This window comes from Octopus bimaculoides, chromosome 11 (assembly GCF_046866305.1).
Source record: "Octopus bimaculoides isolate indiv1 chromosome 11, ASM4686630v1, whole genome shotgun sequence".
In the NCBI taxonomy this organism is placed as follows: Eukaryota; Metazoa; Mollusca; class Cephalopoda; order Octopoda; family Octopodidae; genus Octopus; species Octopus bimaculoides.
Window position 1 is genome coordinate 48,522,489 of NC_142938.1, and position 22,342 is coordinate 48,544,830.

Sequence of the window (22,342 nt, forward strand, 5' to 3'; positions counted from 1 at the left end):
CCTTTAATTAAGCTGGAGCTAAACACAACTTTAATGATCACCTTTAGCATGTTGTCAACACTTTACATTTATTTCAATCCTTTACATTCCAGGTTTAAACCTAGGTGGGGGGACCTATTTAACGCTTTCACTCGGCTGAGGTCAAAAAAAAAATCAGACCTATGCTCCTTTTTTCAACTTGAGCACTTACAAATAGTCTTTTTTTCCTCCCTTAAGTGAGGTGTAGCAGATGTAGTTAAGCATATACGATTTTGATGAGTCATTGTGACAAAGTTAGCAGTGGTGGTGGTAGAAGTAACAAAAATGATGATAATAAAGGAAGTGGACAACAACAAAAGATGGTAGGGTTGACTATTGCACTGGAAGAGAAAGTCTGTGATTGCAGAAAATAACAGCAGAGGCTGTGGTGACAGTGAGAATAACTGCCAGTGACAGCAAAGGTGACCTCGGGTTTTGACAGCAAAGACAGCAGCAACAACAGGATGTGGCAGCGAAGAAAACAGCAGCAGAGTGTGACAGCAAAAGGCAATGATGAATGTGACAGCTCAGGCAACAGCAGGTGTGACATTAATGATAGTGAAAGTAGAAGTGGTCACAGAAGAGGTAGTGGTGGTGGTGGTGGCAGCAACAAAGACAACAACACAGATGACAACAGTAATAACTGGTGACTGAAATTCAACTAATTTAACAGGTAAACACCAAAAAATAATTACTGAGAAATAAACACCAAGACATGATCTGACCAGTAGAAATTGTTCAGTAATATAATCAACAGTCAAACAAAATGAGACATTAGACAATTAGGATATATTGTGTGTGTGTACATGTGTGTATTGTGTGAGGGGCTGTTTGGGGAGGCATATGTTGTGTGTATGTAGAGTATATGATGTGGGAAGGTGTATGTTGCATGTGTGTTGCAAGGATATGGGTGTGTGTGTGTGTGTGTGTGTGTGTGTGTGTGTGTGTGTGTGTGTGTGTGTGTGTGTGTGTGTGTGCATTGTAGGCATGTAACTATGTTGCGCATGTGTGTAGACTGCACATGTATGTAGATTGTGTGTACATGTGTATAAGCACATGTAGAGTGTGTGTAGAAACTGTATTATGTGGATTGTGTAAGCCTATGGTGAGTGTGTGTGTGTAATTTGTGTGTATGAGTAGAGTGTTTTGTGAGTGGTGTATGTTTGAGAGAGTGGACTGCATTTATGTGTGTGGACTGTGTGTAACATGTATGTGTCTGTGCATATGTGGATTGGGGCTCTGTGTGTGTGTGTGTGTGTGTGTGTGTGTGTGTGTGTGTGTGAGTACATATGAATGAATCATCCCACCCCAAATTAGGACATGTTGAGGGAGAGGGCAAACACACATGCACATTGACTGACACACACTGACACACACACACACACACAAAGATGTAAACAAACAAGAGGGAGAGTGAAAGGACAAGAAGACAATTAAGAAATTAAATTATTAATTACAAATAAAGAATGATTAATTCTGCTAAAAGCCGTTTTATTTAACAATCAACACACAAGGTCCTGGAATGAATCAAATGACTTTATACATGTTTGTGTATGTGTGTATAATTAATCAGATGCCACAAATATGTATATGCGTGTATGTGTATGTGTATATAGTGTCTAGTAAACTCATTGTGGCTAATTAAATTGCAGTAAATATACTACCTGGAATTTCATCATAAGATAATTACATTGTAAGTCAATACACCGTTAGTGCTTTAGTGAATTCATCGTCCCGTTTTTAATCTGAGTAAAAATATCATTTTACATTATTATTTATCTGCAAAGTAAATATTCTTTATTCCTATACCAGCTTCAGATATTGCAATGTAAGCCATGTGGGACCACTGCCTTGAATGGTTGAATCAAATAAACTGACCCCAGCACACCTAGAACTCATTAAGTTTGGTACTTATTCAAGCAGTTTCTTTCTTGCTGAACCATCTACTCTCAGAGACAGAAACAAACCAACACCAGTGGAGGAACAAACAGAAAGATACATGCCAATACATACATATATACAGACACACACACATACATAATGGGCTTCTGCAGAGTTTCTGTTTCCCAAATTTACTCACATCCTACAAGTGAAGCAGTGTGACTGAACCAGAAATATCATGTGATTGTGAAGCAAACTTCTTAACCACATAGCCATGACTAAACAAAACTTTACTAATGTTAAGTTTTTGATCACAGATTAAAGACATTGCACTTCATTAACATTAAAAAAGAAATTCAAAGACAAAAGGAAGACCCTGTTAGATTAACTTAATAAATACACGAAAAAAAAAAATTAAAAGCTGCTTTCAAAAATATAACACACACACACACACACAAAATAGTAACAATTATAAATTCTAAAAAGGTAAAATGATTCAAAATAGACCAATGCTTCTTAAATTAATTCATTATTTCGGGAGTTGATTTTCAATCATTTGTTGAATATTTGCTATTCTGTATTTCATTTTTACAATGGGCTAATTTCTGCATTGATGACATGATGGACTCACGTGTTCAAGACAATGTATGAGTGTTCAGCTTTTTGCCAAATGACCTGCACAAATGATTTGTTTATAGAGATGAAAAACTTTGTGTCGCACATTAGCTCACTCTCTCCATCAAATCGACATTGTCTGAACAGATACACTGTGTAACACACATCAGGTGTCGAAATTATCGCAGAGCAATATGAAATGATGTCTTTTGCTCAAGAACATAACACACTACCCAGTCTAGGAATTGAAATCACAATCTCGCAATCATGAGTCCAACACCCCTAACCACCAGGCCGTGCACTCTCATTGATGACATAACTATGATTATTAGTTCATGTCTTGAGTGTTCTCTTCAAAGAATTCTAAAACTTTCCAAATGGTAGGTTGGAATTTTAATGTTAATAAAATGTGACAAATTGACATTATACATATATAGATATATTTCAAAACAAAAAAAAACAAAAAAATTAATGTTTATCCAAACATTTGTACGTTGTGTGTGTGTGTGTGTGTGTGAGTGTCTGTCTGTCCTCCACCAGTGCTTCACAACTAGTGTTGGTTTATTTACATCCCATGACTTGATGGTCCAGCAGAAAGAGACCAGTAGAATAAGTACCAGGCTTATAACAAAAAAACAAGTGCTAGAGTCAATGTGTTCAACTACACCCTTCAAGGTGGTGTCCCGGCATGGTCACAGTCCAAATGACTGAAATAAGTGAAAGATTAAAAAAATAAAAGTATTGGTAGTTACCTTACAATGAAATTACTAAGCTGTGAAATTCCAATCGTTGTATTTACTGCAATGTATATTAATTCCAGTTGCCATATCTACTGCAATGTAATTCCATTCGGTGTATTTACTGCGATGTATTTCCGCAATGAATTTACAACAGACCATATGATACATATATATATATATATATATATATATATATATATATATATATATATATGGGATCAGAAAGAATATTGATATTGCAATAAAATATTTTAAAAAACACAAAATTTATATCGACCTTTATCATAGATAAAAATATAATGAAAACACGAATATAAGGAGATAAAGATCAAAACTGAAGGGAAAAAAGAAAAAATGAAAACAAGAGAGACACAACAAAAATAGTTTATATATGTATATATATATATGTATATATATATATGTATATAATAGCAATACAGAAAACAGAGAGCCATATGGAGTTTTAATTTTAATTTTTTTTTGATTATTCATCTTTTCTTCCTTTTTTATTATTATTCAATCAAAACTAAGAAAAAAAAAAGAAAATAATTAAAACAAAGATAAAACTTCCACAAACTACACAAACTGTTATTGTCATCATCAAATGTGATGACAACCTCTTAACAAGGTTCAGGATCATTGAAAGAAAAATGTCTTTTCTTTGGATGTTCATCTTTTTTTTTATTTTATTTCACACTTTTTTTTTTAAATAGATATTATCAATATAATGATAATTATTATTAATCATTTGGCCTTGTTTTTTTTATCGTTTTTTGTTTTTAAATTTCAAATTTGCTTTTTTTTTTTTTTTTAATATTTCTTTTGTCTTTTTCCATTTTTTTTATATATATATTTTTTTAAATTCTTATCCCCACCAGTCTTATTCCCAATATTTGGTTCTCTTCAAATATTTACTTCGCTACTACTGCCTCCTCCATCACCAACCCACAAAGTTAAAAAACAAAAAAAAAAAATCATTTTATCATCATCGTAATCATGTAGGAGGCGCATATTGTAGTATGTGTACATGTGTGTATAGTGCTAATTTATTTTGTTTTAATGTCAAATGAAATCCACGACTGCCCCCCACCCCCACCAACCCAACATGAGTAAGAGACCTCAACAGGCGCACACCCATGTCACAAAAGTCTCTCTCTCTCTCTCTCTCTCTCTATCTTACTTCTTCAATTAAATCTGCCCCTACCCCTGCCCCACTCACCACCTTGCCCTAAGTTAAGTGAAAATCGAAACGGTTCCCTACCCCAACATTAATGTGTTTAGTGCCCTCAGAAATGGACAGGAAGAGGGAAATGGAAGAGGGCTGGAAAGGCACGAATGTCAGAACTTCCCATTTTCTCCCTCCCCCTAAAATTCGCATTCCCAAATAAGAAAACATAATAGCCATTAACACAAGTAGTAGTAGTAGTAGTAGTAGTAGTAGTAGTAGTAGTAGTAACAACATTTGTTCTTTGGAATGAAAGAGTTGCTTATGAGTCTCCTCTCCCCACCCCAACAAAGTAGCTTTGTCTTTTTTGGTTTCTTTTTTGACTTTGTTTTATTTTGTTTTTGCTTCTTTTTTTTCTTTTCTTTTTCACATAGCATGGCCCTTGAAACCACAAGACAGTAATAAATATATATATATTTAAGTATTTACAGGGGGTGGGAATACACACGCACAAAGAAATAAGAGTTAAAAGAATTTTGTTAGGTTTGTTTCTCTTTTTTTTTTTTAGGAAAAAATAGAAAGAAAAAAGAGTAAAATAAAATATAATAACACAAAAAAAATAAACCTTGAAAAAATTTCCATCATTTTCCATTTCTTTGTTTCTGTAGATGAGAGATGTGTAGAGGGGAAGGAATAATATATGCGTGTGTGCATGTAGCTGGATGGCGTGTAAGAGATGTGTGGTATGTATGCATATCTCTCGAGATGTGCTTGTGTACATGTGTATTCATATGGGCCTGATAGAACAGCAGTAGCCAATAAGAACAGAGCCAATACATGTGCAAAAATGCATTGTCTGCTAAAGACACCAATGACTGAATACTATAGTTAATTACAACTGTTGCAGCATGCCATTCCAACACCACTGGACCAGTCAAAACCAAACTGAAATGGAGCAGTTCTCTCTGCAACCGAGTTTTGAAATTTGCCACAAATAGACTTCAAATCAATAACGGTTTTTATGTAGCCTAATCAGTGAAGTGTCCCAGGGATGTGAATAAAACTGTATTACACTTTTTTGTTATATTCATCTGACAATGTGCCCCTGTTTGTAGCTGCTTGATAAATATCAAAGTTTGTGGAAAACCCTCACCTAGTAGGTTTGATCGACGGTGATAACTCAGTCAAGAGTTTGTGGCTTTCAATGAGAAGGTGTGGTGGCTGTGAGAACAAGAGATAATTTGAGGAGGATACAAAGAAAATTTCACCTTAAAAAATTCTGTAAAAAGTGTGGTTAAAACAAACTTTAAGAATAAAATAAATCTGTGAAAAATTGAAGCCAGAATTTACAAACTGAAGCAGAAAATCTTAGTCTGCCTGTAAATGGCATTCTAGTAAATACTATAGAAAATTCAAATTTTTGCACATCAGAGATCTTTGATGCTTTCAATAACTTTATGTGGTATCTCAATTAAATTAGGTTAAAAGACAAGGTGCTGGCAATCTGTAACCATAGTAATGCTTACAATTCCTTAGCCCTGGAACATCAAGAAGATCAAATAAAAATATTGTGAAGCAGAGGTAGATAAGAGACAGTGCACATATTCTCAGGTGTGTCATCAATGGTATGGTACAAAGTTTCCATTGCTTCAAGTTCTTTGGCATCCATATAACAGACAATCTCTCATGATCCTGGTGAAGACTAAGCAGTGCGTGTACTCCTTGAAGACATCAAAGGATCCACAGTTTCAAGGTTTTTGGCATCCATTTACTACTTCTCATGATCTCAGCGAAGGCCCAGCAATACTTGTACTTCCTGAAGTACATCAAAGAAAACTAATGTTTCATCTTTTTGGCTGCTTCTGAACTTCCAACAGTGAAAATTTTGATTAATCAATCTATGGCTACAGTGTTACACAATTACAAAAACTGCTCTGTAATGACTAGAAGACTCCACAGTAGATACTGAGAGCTATACAGAACAATTATTAACTGTTTTAGTCCTTTCCATAGAAGTAATTAACCAAAGCTGATTTTTGAAACTAACATGCTAACCCAAGTGACTAATTAAGGTTTCATTTTTAACTTGTAGTGATAATACGGACACATCAAAACATACAAACATTGGATAGAGAAACAAATTTTTTTTTTTTGTTTGTTTCTTTTTGCTTCTTGATTAAATACTGAGGTGTTAAGTATGCCATGTACCCACCGAATTGTACTACTTTCCATACTACATGAATCTGTTTATGAACCATATTGTTCCTGCGGTATTTACAAAGAAAAGATGAATTTCCTTCTGGATAACAAGAAACGACCGAACTTAATGTTCTCCTGCTAGTAGTCCTTACAATGCTGAACTACAGTATATCAACCACAGAATCTACAATCACACACATGCTCACTTGCACATGCAGAGATATTTTATATTTATGAACTTAAAACTGTGTACTCCGACTAGTCATTAGCTGATACTTATTGTCTTAACTGTATGACATAATATTGTTCTTACTCTGTTCTTATCAACTTGCAACAAAATATGAACGCAATGGGATTGGACCATTGCTTCTGTGTAAGAGACAGGGATATGCGTCGAAAGAGGTGGGTGCATGCATGAGCAACTGAGATCATGCATGTAAGTGAATGAAGGAAAGTGACGCAGGGTGGTGGCACAGATGGCAATAAGCAGATATTTTTTCTTTACTATCGCAGCTTTGTAAATGTGCCATTAGCTGAATGTAAATGTGATGTGTTCAACAGTAAAAGGTGAATATGGAATGAAGTGGTTTGTGAACAAAAATAGGTAAGATTAGGAGTAAAAAAAAAAATAACGATAATAATAATAATAATAACAATAATGATAATAATAATAATAAACAAATATTAAACAAAAGTAAAAGCTTATACATATATATGTGTATGTGTATTTACAAATACATATACCCATACATAAAATGGAACACTAGGAAATGAAATAAAAGAGACATGCTAAAGACACTATAAAAACAATTAAAGGAGATAGTTTTGATTGATCAAAAGGTAACTTTTTCTTTTTTTTTTTCAATATGTTTATTGATATATATACATATGTGTATGCATGCTTGTATGCATGTGTGTATGTGTATATATTATATACACACACATACATACACAATTATATTAATGAATGTACATATACATACACATATATATATATCTACACATATGTACATACATATATATATATATATATATATATACACATGTATATATATTATACACACGCATAGATACATAACTATATGCATATATGAATATTCACACATGAATACACATATCATTTACACACACGCACACACATACACACACATAGATACATACATATATACATACATACATACATAGATACATACATACGTACATGCTCACACACAGGTATGCCTGTCTGTGTAAGTTATGCATGAAGTGAGCTTTAAAAAAAGATTAAATTGTCTAATCCTTTATGCCAAAGGGCAGATTGGGCCTTCCTACCTCTGGACTGGCGAGCAGACACCTGGGAAGGTGAAAAAGAAGCTGAAGACAACTTGGCTGAAGAGTTAGAAGAGCTGATGGCTGGTGTATCTGCTGCGTTAGCGGTTGTTGCAGATGTAGGTTGGTCAACTGCAATTACAGAGAAAGATATATATACATAAACATACATATATACATAATATTCACACACATACTCAAGCTTATACATACATATATATACATATATATATATATATATATACACACACATATATATATATATATATATATATATACACACACATATATATATATATATATATACACACACATATATATATATATATACACACACATATATATATATATATATATATATATATACACACACATATATATATATATATATATACACACACATATATATATATATATATACACACACATATATATATATATACACACACATATATATATATATATATATATACACACACATATATATATATATATATATATACACACACATATATATATATATATATATATACACACACATATATATATATATATATATATATATATACACACACACATATATATATGTATATATATATATATATATATGGATAGATAGATAGACAAAGAAATAGATATGGAAAACACTTTAAAAAAGAAAAAATAGAAAAATGACAGAGAAAACAACCACCACGCATGAATGATTTGTGTAGTAGTAGTAGTAGTAGTAGTAGCAGCAGCAGCAGCAGCAATTGCATTCAAGTAGAGTAGTTGATGGCAAAACAGAGCACTGGACAACATATTTATTAGCTATTTGTTATTTATTCTATCTCTTTAAATTCTGCTTTGTTCAAGTCCCACCAAGATCAATTTTGCCTTTCATGCTTTCAAAATTGAAAAAAAAAAAAAAATTTTACCAATACAAATAAAGTACTTTGATTGACTACAAATGAGGAGTTGTGACACTCAACATCAAGTGGCTGCAAAGAATGTGAAATGACACAAATGAGACGACAACAGGCATTGACAGGATCAGTGACAAAAATAAGATGCAGATGCAGACGCTGGAACTGGATCCAACACGTCCTCAGACATCGAGAAAGTGATTGTACAGTGGCACTAAAGTGGCAACTTGGGGGGGAAAGAGCAGCAGGGCACCCTAAAAACCACATGGCAAGAGACCACTGACAAGGAAAGGAGACAAGAAGGGTGGAGGAGTAGGAATTGAAACCAGAACAGTAGCAGAAAACAGAATTGGTTGGAGAGATCGTAAGGTGACCTAATGTGCCTCATGGCACAGAGAGAACTAACTAACTAACTAATCTTTGACTTACTTAATCCCTTTGTTCCCTATGGAGCATAAGCTATCAACGAATTTTGTCTGCTGTTCTCAACTCCGGGCTGTCTTTTTTGCTTCTCTCCAGTTAGATCCCTAATTCTTCAGCTCAGCCTCAATATTCCACCTCCAGTTATTTTTTTAGAGCATTCTCTCTTCAACTTCCCTTATGGGTTCCAGGTCAGTGCCAGACATGTAATATAGGATGTTGGTTTCCTTAAGGTGTAATCTATTCATCTCCACTTGCTCTTCTGTTGCTGTCCTTTCAGATTTTGCTGCACTGTGTCTGATTTCCCTGAGGAAGCTTCCCCTCCCAGATCTTGTTGGTTTTGAATTGTCTTCGATGTTTCTGTAACTTTGCCCTTTTCTAGAAACAGGTACTGGCCCGACACAAGCTCATTTTTACTTTTGGGAAGACGTGCTCCCTATTAACCAGGCCTCTATTCTTTGACCTGCTCAGCATTAGCGACCCTACCAGAAGCTTGCACTCCACTGGCATAGCTGTCAGGATCAATGAGGCACACAATACACCTCACTGTAACAAGGAGTGGGTCATGTGGTGGCGTAAATTGAGGCAGTCCAATATTGTACTTCATTTCATTCTGGAAATTAATTGCACTGACACTGGCGAGAAGCTGTTTTGGCATTTTCCCTGTCCTTCTATCCATTAGACAACGTCAATGTTGTAGAGAAGAGAGAACCACCAGATGGACAACTTCTAACCCCCTGTTCCACTTTGTCCAGGCCTGCAACCTGACAAAGACACCCCAGTGTCACCTTACTATGCTCCGCCAACACAAACTGAAGCAAGACTTTCCTGGTGTAGGTCCATTAATTCACAAGTAATACAAACACCGAAGAACACTCAACTACAAACTGCAGGAGAGAAAAAAAGAATCATTCTTGACAACAGCAATGCTATGAAAGCTTTATAATTGAAACCATTTTATGCATCCTTCCTGTTTAGAGGAAATAGAGGCAACACACCCCATCTATTATATTGCATTGAGCATAATCAATCAATATGTTGCACAGATGCACCCTGTGCAATATAGTCCCACATCTAAATCACACTGTGGAACAGCATTACCTATTTTATTAGCTGAATCTGCTCAAGAGAAATCTAACTCCCACATATTATTCAAGTTTGTAACAAAACAGTAGAGTGAGATGAAGTGATGGAGAAGAGAGTGGATTAGCTCCAGTTATTTTGCACAACAAATTAATTTTCAAAATGCATAGGATAAATAGAAAGTATTTGTCAGCCGAACGTTATGGCCTAAAGTAGAAAAGTATAACACTTTTTTTTTTTTTTGGTTTAATTTTGAGGAAGGAATTGTGCCAATGGCCTTAGTAGGACCAGTGAGATCCAAATGGTTACTGTTGTTCCTTAACAGCCACAAGTTGATAACTGCATGACAAACATATGCAAGGAGGCAATTCCAGGAGGGTTAATATTCTAGGGAAGGGACTCAATAATTTGGGAGAAAGATGAGTGAGGTGAGTAGCTTTTTAATTTCATGTAGGCTTGGAGGTCAGCACCATCATGAATATTTATTAATAAACAGAAATAATCATGGACTATGTCAGAGTCCTAAGCTGGCTTCCAACTCTTCTTTTTTCCACAAGTCACAATAAATTAGACACCATCAACAAAATTGTCTCTTAGGAGGACACAGAGACGTGGACATACATCATCATCATCATGGTTATATTACCATCACAAATATTAAAAAAATAACTAAGCATGCAACAGAGTGTAATTAACTGCAGTAGTCAATTCTTGCAACTACAAGTCCTACAGCTAAAAAAAAAAGTACAAGAACAACAAACCCCCAACCCCAGCATGATTACAAGGGATACCTGTCTGCCTGATCCCTTCTTTGGATCCATGTAACACAAAAGTCTGATTGGTTATTCATTTGTGAATCTTAGGATAATCTATCTCTACTAAACATTGACCATCCACCAAACATTTCCAGCCACAAGTAGAAGCATAGATATGCCAATAAATAAACATGGATAATGTGGGGAGAGGGGGCAATAAAAAACACATTAATTCAGTATGATACATCATAATTCATCTAAACAGAGTGTAAGCTACAAAAGAGCTTAATGAAAATTTACATGCAATAACAAATATGTCAAGGCTGTGACATAATCTCGCATAATAGTAAAAAAAGCACTGGAAGAAAAATCTGAAACACCATATTGAGAGAGAGAGAGAGAGAGAGAGAAAGAGAGAGAGTGTGTGTGTGTGTACATGCAAGAGCATGTGTGTGTGTGTGTGAGAAAGAGAGAGAGAGAGAGAGAGTGTGTGTGTAAACGCAAGTGCGTGTGTGAGAGAGAGAGAGAGAGAGAGAAAGAGAGAGAGAGAGAGAGAGAGAGAGAGAGAGAGAGAGAGTCATCTTTTACTAGTTTCAGTCATTAGACTGCAGGTATGCTGGGCCACCACCTTGAATTTTTAGTCAAATGAGTCAAACCCCATTATTTCTAATTCAAGTCTGGTACTTATTCTATTGTTCTCTTTTGCCAAACTGCCAAGTAACGGGGATGCAAACACACCAACACCGGTTGTCAAGTGGTGTGGGGTGGATGGACAGACAGAAAGACACACACATACACACATAGACAGACAGATAGATGATGGGCTTCCTTCAGTTTCCATCTACAAAATCTACTCACAAGGCTTTGGTCAGCTTGAGGTATAGTAGAAGACACTTACCATAAAGTACCATAAAATGAGACTGAACCAAGAACCATGTGGTTGGGAAGCAAGTTTTTACTACACAGCCACGCTTACACACACACATACACACACACACACACGTGTGTGTGTGTGTGTGTGTGTGTGTGTGTAAGCGTGGCTGTGCGTATGTATATATGTATGTATGTATAAATGTGTGTGTGTGTGTGTGTGTGTGTGTGTGTGTGATCTCTTTTCAACTCAGAGCTATGGCAGAGTGAATCATCAGCTTCAAACAAATTAACTCTGCTACACATATTGTATACTTTTTGTCCTATTTGTACATGCTAGTGTGCACATGTGCATATGTGAAGACAACACTTGCAAACCAATAGAAAAAGCCAAAATGAAATAGAAAATAATAGCAATAACTGTATGTGGTCAAACCACATGGCTTGGTGCTTAAGTACATTTCTCTTACCCTACCTGATGTCCATTATATTATCAGTATTTTCTCACTATCCTCCCTAAGATATGTGTATGAGAGAGAATACTTGATTGAGAAAGGGAAAGACAAAAGTAAGATTAAGAGCTCTCAAGGAAAGCAGGAGTTTGGGTGGGGGCGGATTATGTGTGAGTGTTTTCATTGTCGTGTTTAATCCTTCTACCACTGCTACTATCAGTTATTCATATAAACCCTCATAAAATCCTAGCTATAACTGTCCCTCTGCAAAGACCGCCTGTGAATACCCGTGAGCCAAACCAAGGATTAGAGTTCAATGCTAATGAAGAGACAGGACAGAAAAAAGAAACCATTGTTTTCACTTTAAGAATCAACCACCAGAAGCCAAATCTGCAAGCAGATTAACAGATCATGGCTCATGGAATGAAATAATTACTCAAAATATTTCCAATATTAATCCTGCAATATTCTGAGCAAACAAAAATGAAAACAAGTATCAACGTCCACCAACAACTTAGAAATAATACTAATAACCTTAATTGCCATGTTGTATTTTTCTTCAAGTGGAGGTGCAATGGCCCAGTGGTTAGGGCAGCGGACTCGCGGTCGGAGGATCGCGGTTTCGATTCCCAGACCGGGCGTTGTGTGTGTTTATTGAGTGAAAACACCTAAAAAGCTCCACGAGGCTCCGGCAGGGGGTGGTGGCGACCCCTGTTGTACTCTTTCGCCCCAACTTTCTCTCACTCTTTCTTCCTGTTTCTTGAGTAACGCTGCAATGGGCTGGCGTCCCGTCCAGCTGGGGGGAACACAAATGCCATAGAAACCAGGGAAAACGGGCCCATGAGCCTGGCTAGGCTTTGAAAGGACAACGTTTTTTATTTTTCTTCAAAAGAATAACGGTATGTAGCATTATCTAAGTTTAGGTAGCTTATTCTTTCTGTGTCAATATGTCTAGCAATGTGGGCATGTGTATGTTTGTTATGTGTGGTGAGTATAAATGCTGTTGCTGCTGATCCTCCAAAAGTATTCCAGCCATGACCATTCCATTCTATTTTAAGGCATAATGCAAATAAACTGTATTATGCTATATATCTTTATTTTTATAGGATACCATTATAACTTAAGTGAGATTTAGCTGCTATTTCTAGTGGATCAAATGACAAATGTAAGGACAGTGATATTTGATATTAATGATTCCAACAACTTTTAATTACAGTGATGGTCATAATAATAATAATCCTTTCTACTATAGGCACAAGGCCTGAAATTTTGGAGAGGGAACTAGTCAATTACATCAACCTCAGCAAGCCATTGGTACTTAATTTATCGACCCCAAAAGGATAAATGGCAAAGTTGACCGTGGTGGAACTTAAACTCAGAACATAAGGATGAACGAAATGCCAGGATGAACGAAATGCCAGGATGAACGAAATGCCGCTAAGCATTTTGTTCGGCATGCTAAAGATTCTGCCAGCTCACTGCCTTAATAATAAAAATAACAAAACTAGAGCACTCAGAGAGCGCAAACCCCTGCCAAGGCAACACCAATGTCCTCACAACGATTAGCCAGAGATGGTTTCTAAAATGAGAATATCTGAAATAAACTCGACTGCTCTCACAAACAAGAGTACTAAAAATGAACCCGGCCGCTCTCAAAAATTTTTTAAAAAACAGGAAAAATAATCCAGAATCCTTGACCGGTACTGGATCTATCCCCAAATCTAATCAGTTCATGCCAGTCACGAGGCCAAACATCCTTGAAAGTTTCATCCAAATCCATCCAGCAGTTCTTGAGATATTTTGTCCACGGACAAACAAACACAACTGAAAACAATACCCCCACCTTCGCTAAAGTAGAGATAATAATGGCTTCTAATTTAGGCACAAAGCCAGCAATTTTGAGGGGAGAGTGTTAGTTGGTAATAATTTCAGCCTAGATATAAGAGCATTTTGACTAATTTCTGGAGGTCCAAGCAATGGACCTCAAAGGCTTGCAAGTTAGTTGTAACCTGCCGAGTACCCCCAGTACAGCCCTGATCAAACAGAACTATGACACCTTTGTACTTGACTGTTATGATAAGGTTTGACCTACAGTAACTCCAGATATGTCAAGATGGGAAACAGTGGCAAACTGCAGATAATAATAATAATAATAATAATAATAATAAATAATAATAGAGGATTATGCAAAAGCTTCAATGCTATTCTAAAATTATACAATCACATTATCAAAATTTTGAAGCAACAAAATAATGAAAGATTAATTAAAAACAATGTGAATGAAAAAGCATAACATTTGAATTTAAAATCTGAATGCTAAAGGGCTAAGGAGCCATACAGGTCAAAAGGGAGCTTTTAATGGCTTATTCTGAAGAAGAAGGGTAGTACCCATACCATTTTACTGGGTTTCTGAGACTGGTGGAAAAAAGAAAAGAAGAAACCACAATTGAGAGTTAATCTTATGACTGGAAGCCTGAACCAAATGCTTGCAACACATGATCTCTGGTGAAGGTACTCAAGGACAAATGGTCATGGGAAACCGTTGATGTGGTCATTCAATCTGCTAAGAACACTAGTCAAATATCCCTCAAATCACACCCTACTCTCATAAAAGGAAAAGTATATTGAACAAGGAAGTTACTGATATACAAAATAGGATGATTGCAGTAAGAATTCCATTGATCATGGACTGGCTTAATCAGGGCTGGCCCAAGGCTAATGGGCATACAGACATCAACAAACAGCAATACACACACACACACACACGATGAAATGATCACACACACACATGTTACCAACACACACTACCACACACATTAAATACATATACATTATCAAACACATACACACACATTACAAACACACCACCAACCAATGCACAAATTTTTGCTTTCCCTCACATCCATAAAAAGACAAAAAAAAAAAAAGAAAAGAATTTCCTCCTTTTTTCCTTTTTACATGATTCCCTAAAACTTTTAAACTTATTATATTTCAATCAATGATAAGAGAAAGGACTGTTGTGATGGCAGCTATTCTTCCTTGTCCTATCGCCGCCCCACATGCAAGCACCGCCCACCTCACTTACCCAAATCCTGCAGCCTACTTCAATACCCCCAAAAAAAATATTTTAGATAGAAAAAAATCTTTTCTTTTAAAGCTTTCACTTCTCTTTCTCTCTCTTTCTCACACACACACGACACCCATCTTCACCTACCACTTCACCTCTTTTACCTTATGAATCTTCCCTGCCTCCATCCTTCCCACCCAACCACCCACAAAAACTGCTCCAGTTTTGCTCCATATTTTCAAAAAAAAAACTGTACCACCCTCCCTCTCACACACTCTGCTCCCACCCCTGTCATCGACTACCATTACCCTCCTCCCCCCTCCCTCATACACCTACATACACCCAACCAAAGATAGTCACATTATAATAAGAACATTAAAAGGCCCTCCTTTCCAATCACTGCAACAACAACAACAACAATGCTGACACCACCACCGACACCACCCTACCATTTCTCAACTTCTTCATCTTAACAACAACAATAATACTACTGCTGTTTTCTTTCTTTGCTTGTTTTTTTTAATATTTTTTTATATATACATTATATTAACTTATTTTATTCATTTATTTATTTATTTATAAACTGAAGTAAATAAACCTCGAACAATACTCTCGCATCCATACACAAGTTTACATGTATACACATACACATGTTCATGTGTGCATATATATATACACACACACACACACACACACACATGCATGCAGGCAACCTACCACAAATTTGATAGAGAGGATTAAACATATAGTAAAAAATAAAAAGACTTAATTAAAAAAAAGGACAATTGATAACAATGAAAATATGTCTCCCCACTATTCCACCCCCATCTCCGAGCAAGTTTCTAATATTGGATTACAATATTTAAAAGGTTCACATCATTCTGAAAATGAGCACTTGCCACAGAAGAATACTGTGTGTGTGTGTGTGTGTGAGTGTGAGAGAGAGAGAGAGAGAGAGAGAGAAAGAGAGAGAGAAGGTCAAATGTGTATGTGTGCACACTCATACACACAAATGACCTTGTGTGTTAATTTGAGACTTTTACAAATGTTCTTTGTAGTGAAAGTGGAAATACTTTTTATTTACATTTATTTATGTATTCCAATTATTATCATCCTTATTAAGGCAGCGAATTGGCAAAACCATTAGTATGCCCAGCAAAATGCTTAGTGGCATTTCACCCATCGCTACATCCTCAGTTCAAATTCCACCGGGGTTGACTTTGCCTTTCATCCTTTCAGTGTTGGTAAAATAAGCACCAGTTGAACGCTGGGTCAATCTAATCAACTGGACCCCTCCCCACAAATTTCAGGCTTTGTTCCTATTATAGAAAGGATTATTATTTTCATTATTAAGGCAGCGAGCTTATAAGATCATTAGCACACTGCACAAAATGTTTAGCAGTATTTCGCCTGCCGCTACATTCTGAGTTCAAAGTCCACCAAGATCAACTTTACCTTTCATCCCTCCAGGGTTGATAAAATAAGTACCAGTTGAACACAAGGGTCAATGTAATCAACTATCCCCCCACCCCACCCCACCCCAAAATTGCTGCCCTTGTGGCAAAATTTGAAACCATTATTAATACGGCAGTGGACTAGCAAAACTGTTAACACACCAAGCAAAATGCTTTGCAGCATTTCGTCTGTCTTCAAATTCCACCAAGGTCAACTTTGCCTTTCATCCTTTCAGGATCGATAAATTAAATACCAGTGAAACACTGGGGTTGATGTAATTGACTAGTCCCCTCCCCCAAATTTTAGGCCCTGTGCCTATAGTAGAAAGGATCATTATTATTATCATTAAATTAAGTACCAGTGAAACACTGGGGTTGATGTAATCAACTAGTCCCCTCCCCCCAAAATTTCAGGCCTTGTGCCTATAGTAGAAAAGATTATTATTATTATTATTATTATTAAATTGATAAAATTATGGTGGTAAGGTGGTTGATAAATTAAAAATTAGCTTGGATTCAATCCAGTCATTCAAAACCTTGAGCACCACCACCTACAAATCTGTGAGCCTTGCACTACTAATTCAATGTGCTGAAAGAAGGGTTACCATGCCAAACTAAATCCTTTCCTTTTCTACACTCCAAGTTCAAATCTTCCCAGCATCAAGTTTACTTTTCAGTTATCCGGGATCAATAAAATAAGGCCCTATCAAGTTAAAGAGCCAGTCCTCACCTATGTCTGGGGGTGGCTTGGTAATATGCACTATGCCAGTGATTCCCAACCTGTGGTCCGCAAAGGTAGTATGGGGGGAGGGGTCCACGAACATGTTAAGCTGACAGACCTTTCAATATCCTGGGGTTTGTGGGAAAACTCATTTTAATAAGAGGTCCTTGGTAGCAAAAAGGCTGGGAACCACTGTGCTATGCTTTCACTAACTGCTTGTTTGTTGGGTGCCTATGTAATCATGAGCAGTCACAGGCATGTTACCTACTGCCCTGCCCTTTGACCCAGCAGTACATCCAGAAAGACATGTGGCTTAGTGGCTAGGATATTCAACTCACTACCTTATGATCATGAGTTTGATCCAGTCCACTCAGCTGGCAATAATGAGTAGTGAGTTCAAATTCCGCTGAGGTCAACTTTGCCTTTCATTCTTTCAGGGTCGATAAATTAAGTACCAGTTCTGTACTGGGGTCAATTTAATCGACTGGCCAAAAAATTTGGGCCTTGTGCCTAGAGTGGAAAAGAATGAGTAGTACCTGTAATTCAAAGTGGCCAGTGTTGTCACATTCAGTGTCAAGCTGATTCTCCCCGAGAATTACATTAAGGGTACACAGATCTGTGGAGTTCTCAGCTACTTGCAAGTTAATTTCACAAGCATGCTGTTCCATTGACCAGATCAACTGGAACACTCATCGTCGTAACTGGCAGAGTACCACTGTTAATGTTCAGAAAGTGACAGCAGAAGAGGGAGAGAGCTACACCAGCACTCAGCCAGTATACATTTTCAGTTGAGTAGATTAAACAAATTAGACTTTGATAAAAAGATTTATTTTCCATCTTCCTTTTTGTTAAGTAATCTATTACAATTGGTTTACATTTGGGACATCATACCTGTGTTGAAAACAATAAGAGAACAAACAGGTCTCCCTGGAAATATCTACAGAGTTGCAAGATCTGCCAGAAAGAGCAGCCAAAATCTGGTTCAACTCACATCCTGCCGCATAAGTACTGCACTGGATAATATAATCCTAGTTACATGATGGTTGGATTAAAAGAGAAATAAATCACAGCTGGAACATCTCTAATTGTAGACCTACTCAATCAAGACTGACTTGAGAAAAACAATAATAAAAATAAAACAATAAAATCCATTACTTTAATTATTATTTAAACCATTGAGAACCATTATGACAGGAATATTGGCAGTGATTGCAACCATCACAACCAATCACCGTCATCAGTATTGTTATTCATTATGACTGCTATTAATCATCATAACTCTTAAATCTTCATTGCTAGTATCAGTCATCATCACATACATACTGTCGACTGTCACAGTTACCATCATTATTATGTTATACATATTTCTGCCTTAGCAAACACCAGAACACCCTGCCCAGATCTAAACAGCCCTCTGCCCCCCAGACATGCCCAGCCCACCAACTAATAGTGAAATCCGAAACTAACTTACACAACAACAGGAAACTTGAGAACAAGAGTAGAGGGGAGGGGAGTAGTAAAATGAGCTTGTGGGAGAAGAAAAATAGTGTCTGCCAGGGACAAGCAAGTGGAATGCAAAATATTTCTTCCCTTCATCTTAGCTATTTGAACAGTGCTTCCGATTTTTGTGCTGATACCCAAGCGGCATCGGATATCACCGGAGATGTCTTGAAACTGAAGTTCCGGATGAGATCAGGAAAATCACTCAGCAAAACAACAGTAAGGTGAGTTGTGTTGTGCGTGTGCACATATATGCATTGTTAGATTGTGTGTGTATACACATATATATATATACACACACACACACACACAAACAAACACAAATGAATGTATATGTGTGTGCATATATATATATATATATATATATATATAAAAACACAAACACACACACACACACACACACACACACAGGTATATATGTATGCATATGTAGAGTTAACTAGCACACACATGCACACTATCATGTAGAAGAATGCATTGTGTGCATGCATTTGTAGATGTCTGTGTATAATTGACTGTTTTATAAGATTTCTATATGGATCCATATATTAGATCAGGGGTGGAGAAACTTTTTAGTGCAGTGGGCAAATATTTCCAATGAAAAATGTCCGTGGGCAGACCACAAGTTCTAACTCATGTCTGTGTAAATCTTGTATATATCTATGTATAATTCGATATACATTAATAAAGATAAGTTTAACACATTAAATTAACGCATAACATCATTAACATCGCCATTGAATTTAAGACATTTATATTACTTATGCAATATTCTATATCTTTCAGCTAGAGTGTAGTTGGGTCTCAAGGGGTAAAAACTTAGCAATATGTGTTTTATAGTGAAAACAAAACTTCCATTCAAATGGAACAATTTCTGTTTGAATCTGTTTTAAGTCATAGTGGAAATGCAACCTATGTCACAAATCCACATATGAATATTGCATAAATTTTATAATTGAAAAATTTATTATATTTTGTACATACAAGTATATCGGCCATCGGATGCAATAGAATGTTCCCACAGGCACAATTGCGCCTGCAGGCAGGGGTCTCCCCACCTCTGTAGTAGATGCATATTTTTATGCATGTATATGCGCACATACATGTGTAAGTGTGTGCATGCATGTTGAGATATATATATATATATAACTTACAACAGTAGGGTAAAAAATTGGATATCAATTAATATCAATTTAATACCAGGGAACAAGCACATTAAAGGAATTGAGGAGATTCAGAAAAAATATCTGAAATCTTAAAGGATTATTGTATATGTATATATAAAGGTGACCACTAGGTGGACTGTGATCTTCTTCTAGCACATTAACAGTCCACCTAGTGGTCTCCTATATATATATATATATATATATTATTTTTCATCTACTGTTTACTTGTTTCAGTTATTTATTTGACAGCAGCTATACTGGAGCACCACCTTGAAAGGTCTTAGTCGAGCAAGTCAACCCCAAGACTTTTTCCATTTTTTAAACTTAGTACTTATTCTATCGGTCACTTTTGCGGAACCACTAAGTTATGGAGATGTAAACACACCAACACCAGTTGTCAAGCAGTGATGGGAGAACAAACACCGACGCAAAGACATACACACACACACACGATAGGCTTCTTTCAGTTTCCATCTACCAAATCCACTCACAAGACTGGCCAACCCAAGGCTATAGTAGAAGACAATTGCCCAAGGTGCCACACAGCGGGACTGAACCCAGAATTATGAGGTTGGGAAGCAAGCTTCTTACCACACACCCACATCTGTGCACATTTATATATATATATATATATATATATATATATATATATATATATATAACGTATAGAAAAGTATGTATATATACCTAATTTTGTACATGTATTGAAAAAGTTTAGAAACATGAATACTTCCCACCCACCTCATCAAAATGAATGGGTGGATGTATATGTATGTATGCATCATCCATCTGTACACATGTATGTTTGTGCAGACAGTACATTTGTTCATACTTAACACACATTAACAGATTTGTGCTCATTTTCCAATAGCTACAGAGTGGATGTGCACACACGTTGACACACACATATATTGAGTAATAATAAAATAATCCTTACCACTCCATATTTTTTTGTTTCATTTTTTCATATTTTGTTTCATATTTCTTTTTTTGTTTTTTGTTTAATTGATAAAAATGCTATCCATAGAATGCAATCAATATATTCTATTTGTATTTACAATGCTCATATAAATATTCTTATATAGCCTTTGTAGATAAATTTCATGAAATATTAAGCCAAAAACTGAATATATAAAACAAAGCTGTCAGACTACCTCAACTAAACTTATTCCCTTTCTCTGAAAAATAACCTTGCTGGATTGTTTTCGGTGGAAATGGAATTACTTTTTATAATAAGCCTTATTGGGGAGGGGGGTTATCATTTTTGATTTGCTTTCTATACTCGCATGGGTTGAACAGTTCAGCAGGATCCAACAGCAACGAAAGTTTGTGAAGTTCAAACTGAACATTAAGAATGCCACATCTCAATCTCATCTAATGATTCTGTTTGAGCATGATTTCTACAACTTGATGTCCTTCCTAACACCAACCACCTTTACAGAATGTACTGGATGCATTTTGGGGAGCACCTGTACTATTGAGTTTGTTTACCCATCCACAAGACTGAAAAACTCATCTCAGCCCTGCATTGTCTCTGCTTAATTCACAAAGCACTTCACAGAGTATCATCATCATCATCATTAGGTGCCATCTGCTCTCGGCAGGTTGAATCTCAAGGATCTCTGTCATGGGAGAATCCTGTACACACCCATAAGAACTGTGTGAACTGTCAAAGTAGTTGATGGTGTTAGTATTCACTGTTCAACTATCAACTGTAAATCCAACATGTTGAACTGAGTATCATACCTACATTTGAGTAGTATGGATTGCATTCTGTGTTATCTTATATTTCTGCAATAGGTTATTTTTTAGATAACCACAACCAACTATTTATTTGTGTAATACTATTTTGCACCAGATGTGTATACCCATGTCATAATCTCCATTTGGGTCTTTTCTTTGCCTTTCTTATTCATTCACCATACAGTAACTTAGTCCAGTCTTTGATGTTATCAAAGCAGTTTATTCTAGGTCTTTCTCTCAAGTGTTCGCCATTTATCTTTCCTTCTAAGTAATAGTCAAA

The 22,342-nt window shown here is 36.1% G+C and overlaps 1 protein-coding gene and 1 long non-coding RNA gene across 2 annotated transcripts in view; one reads left to right on the forward strand and one right to left on the reverse strand.

Moving 5' to 3' along the window:
• The window catches only part of LOC106883134 (ral GTPase-activating protein subunit alpha-1), a 289,144-nt gene that overhangs the window by 99,609 nt on the left and 167,193 nt on the right, over positions 1-22,342 (reverse strand). The window contains 1 exon segment of the mRNA XM_089359945.1: positions 7,930-8,058. Within this exon segment, the coding sequence (XP_089216071.1) occupies positions 7,930-8,058 (129 nt within the window).
• On the forward strand, positions 18,424-20,915 carry LOC149133281 (uncharacterized). Its single transcript, XR_016243768.1, has 2 exons — positions 18,424-19,377; positions 20,554-20,915. It is a non-coding gene; the product is annotated as an uncharacterized LOC149133281 (long non-coding RNA).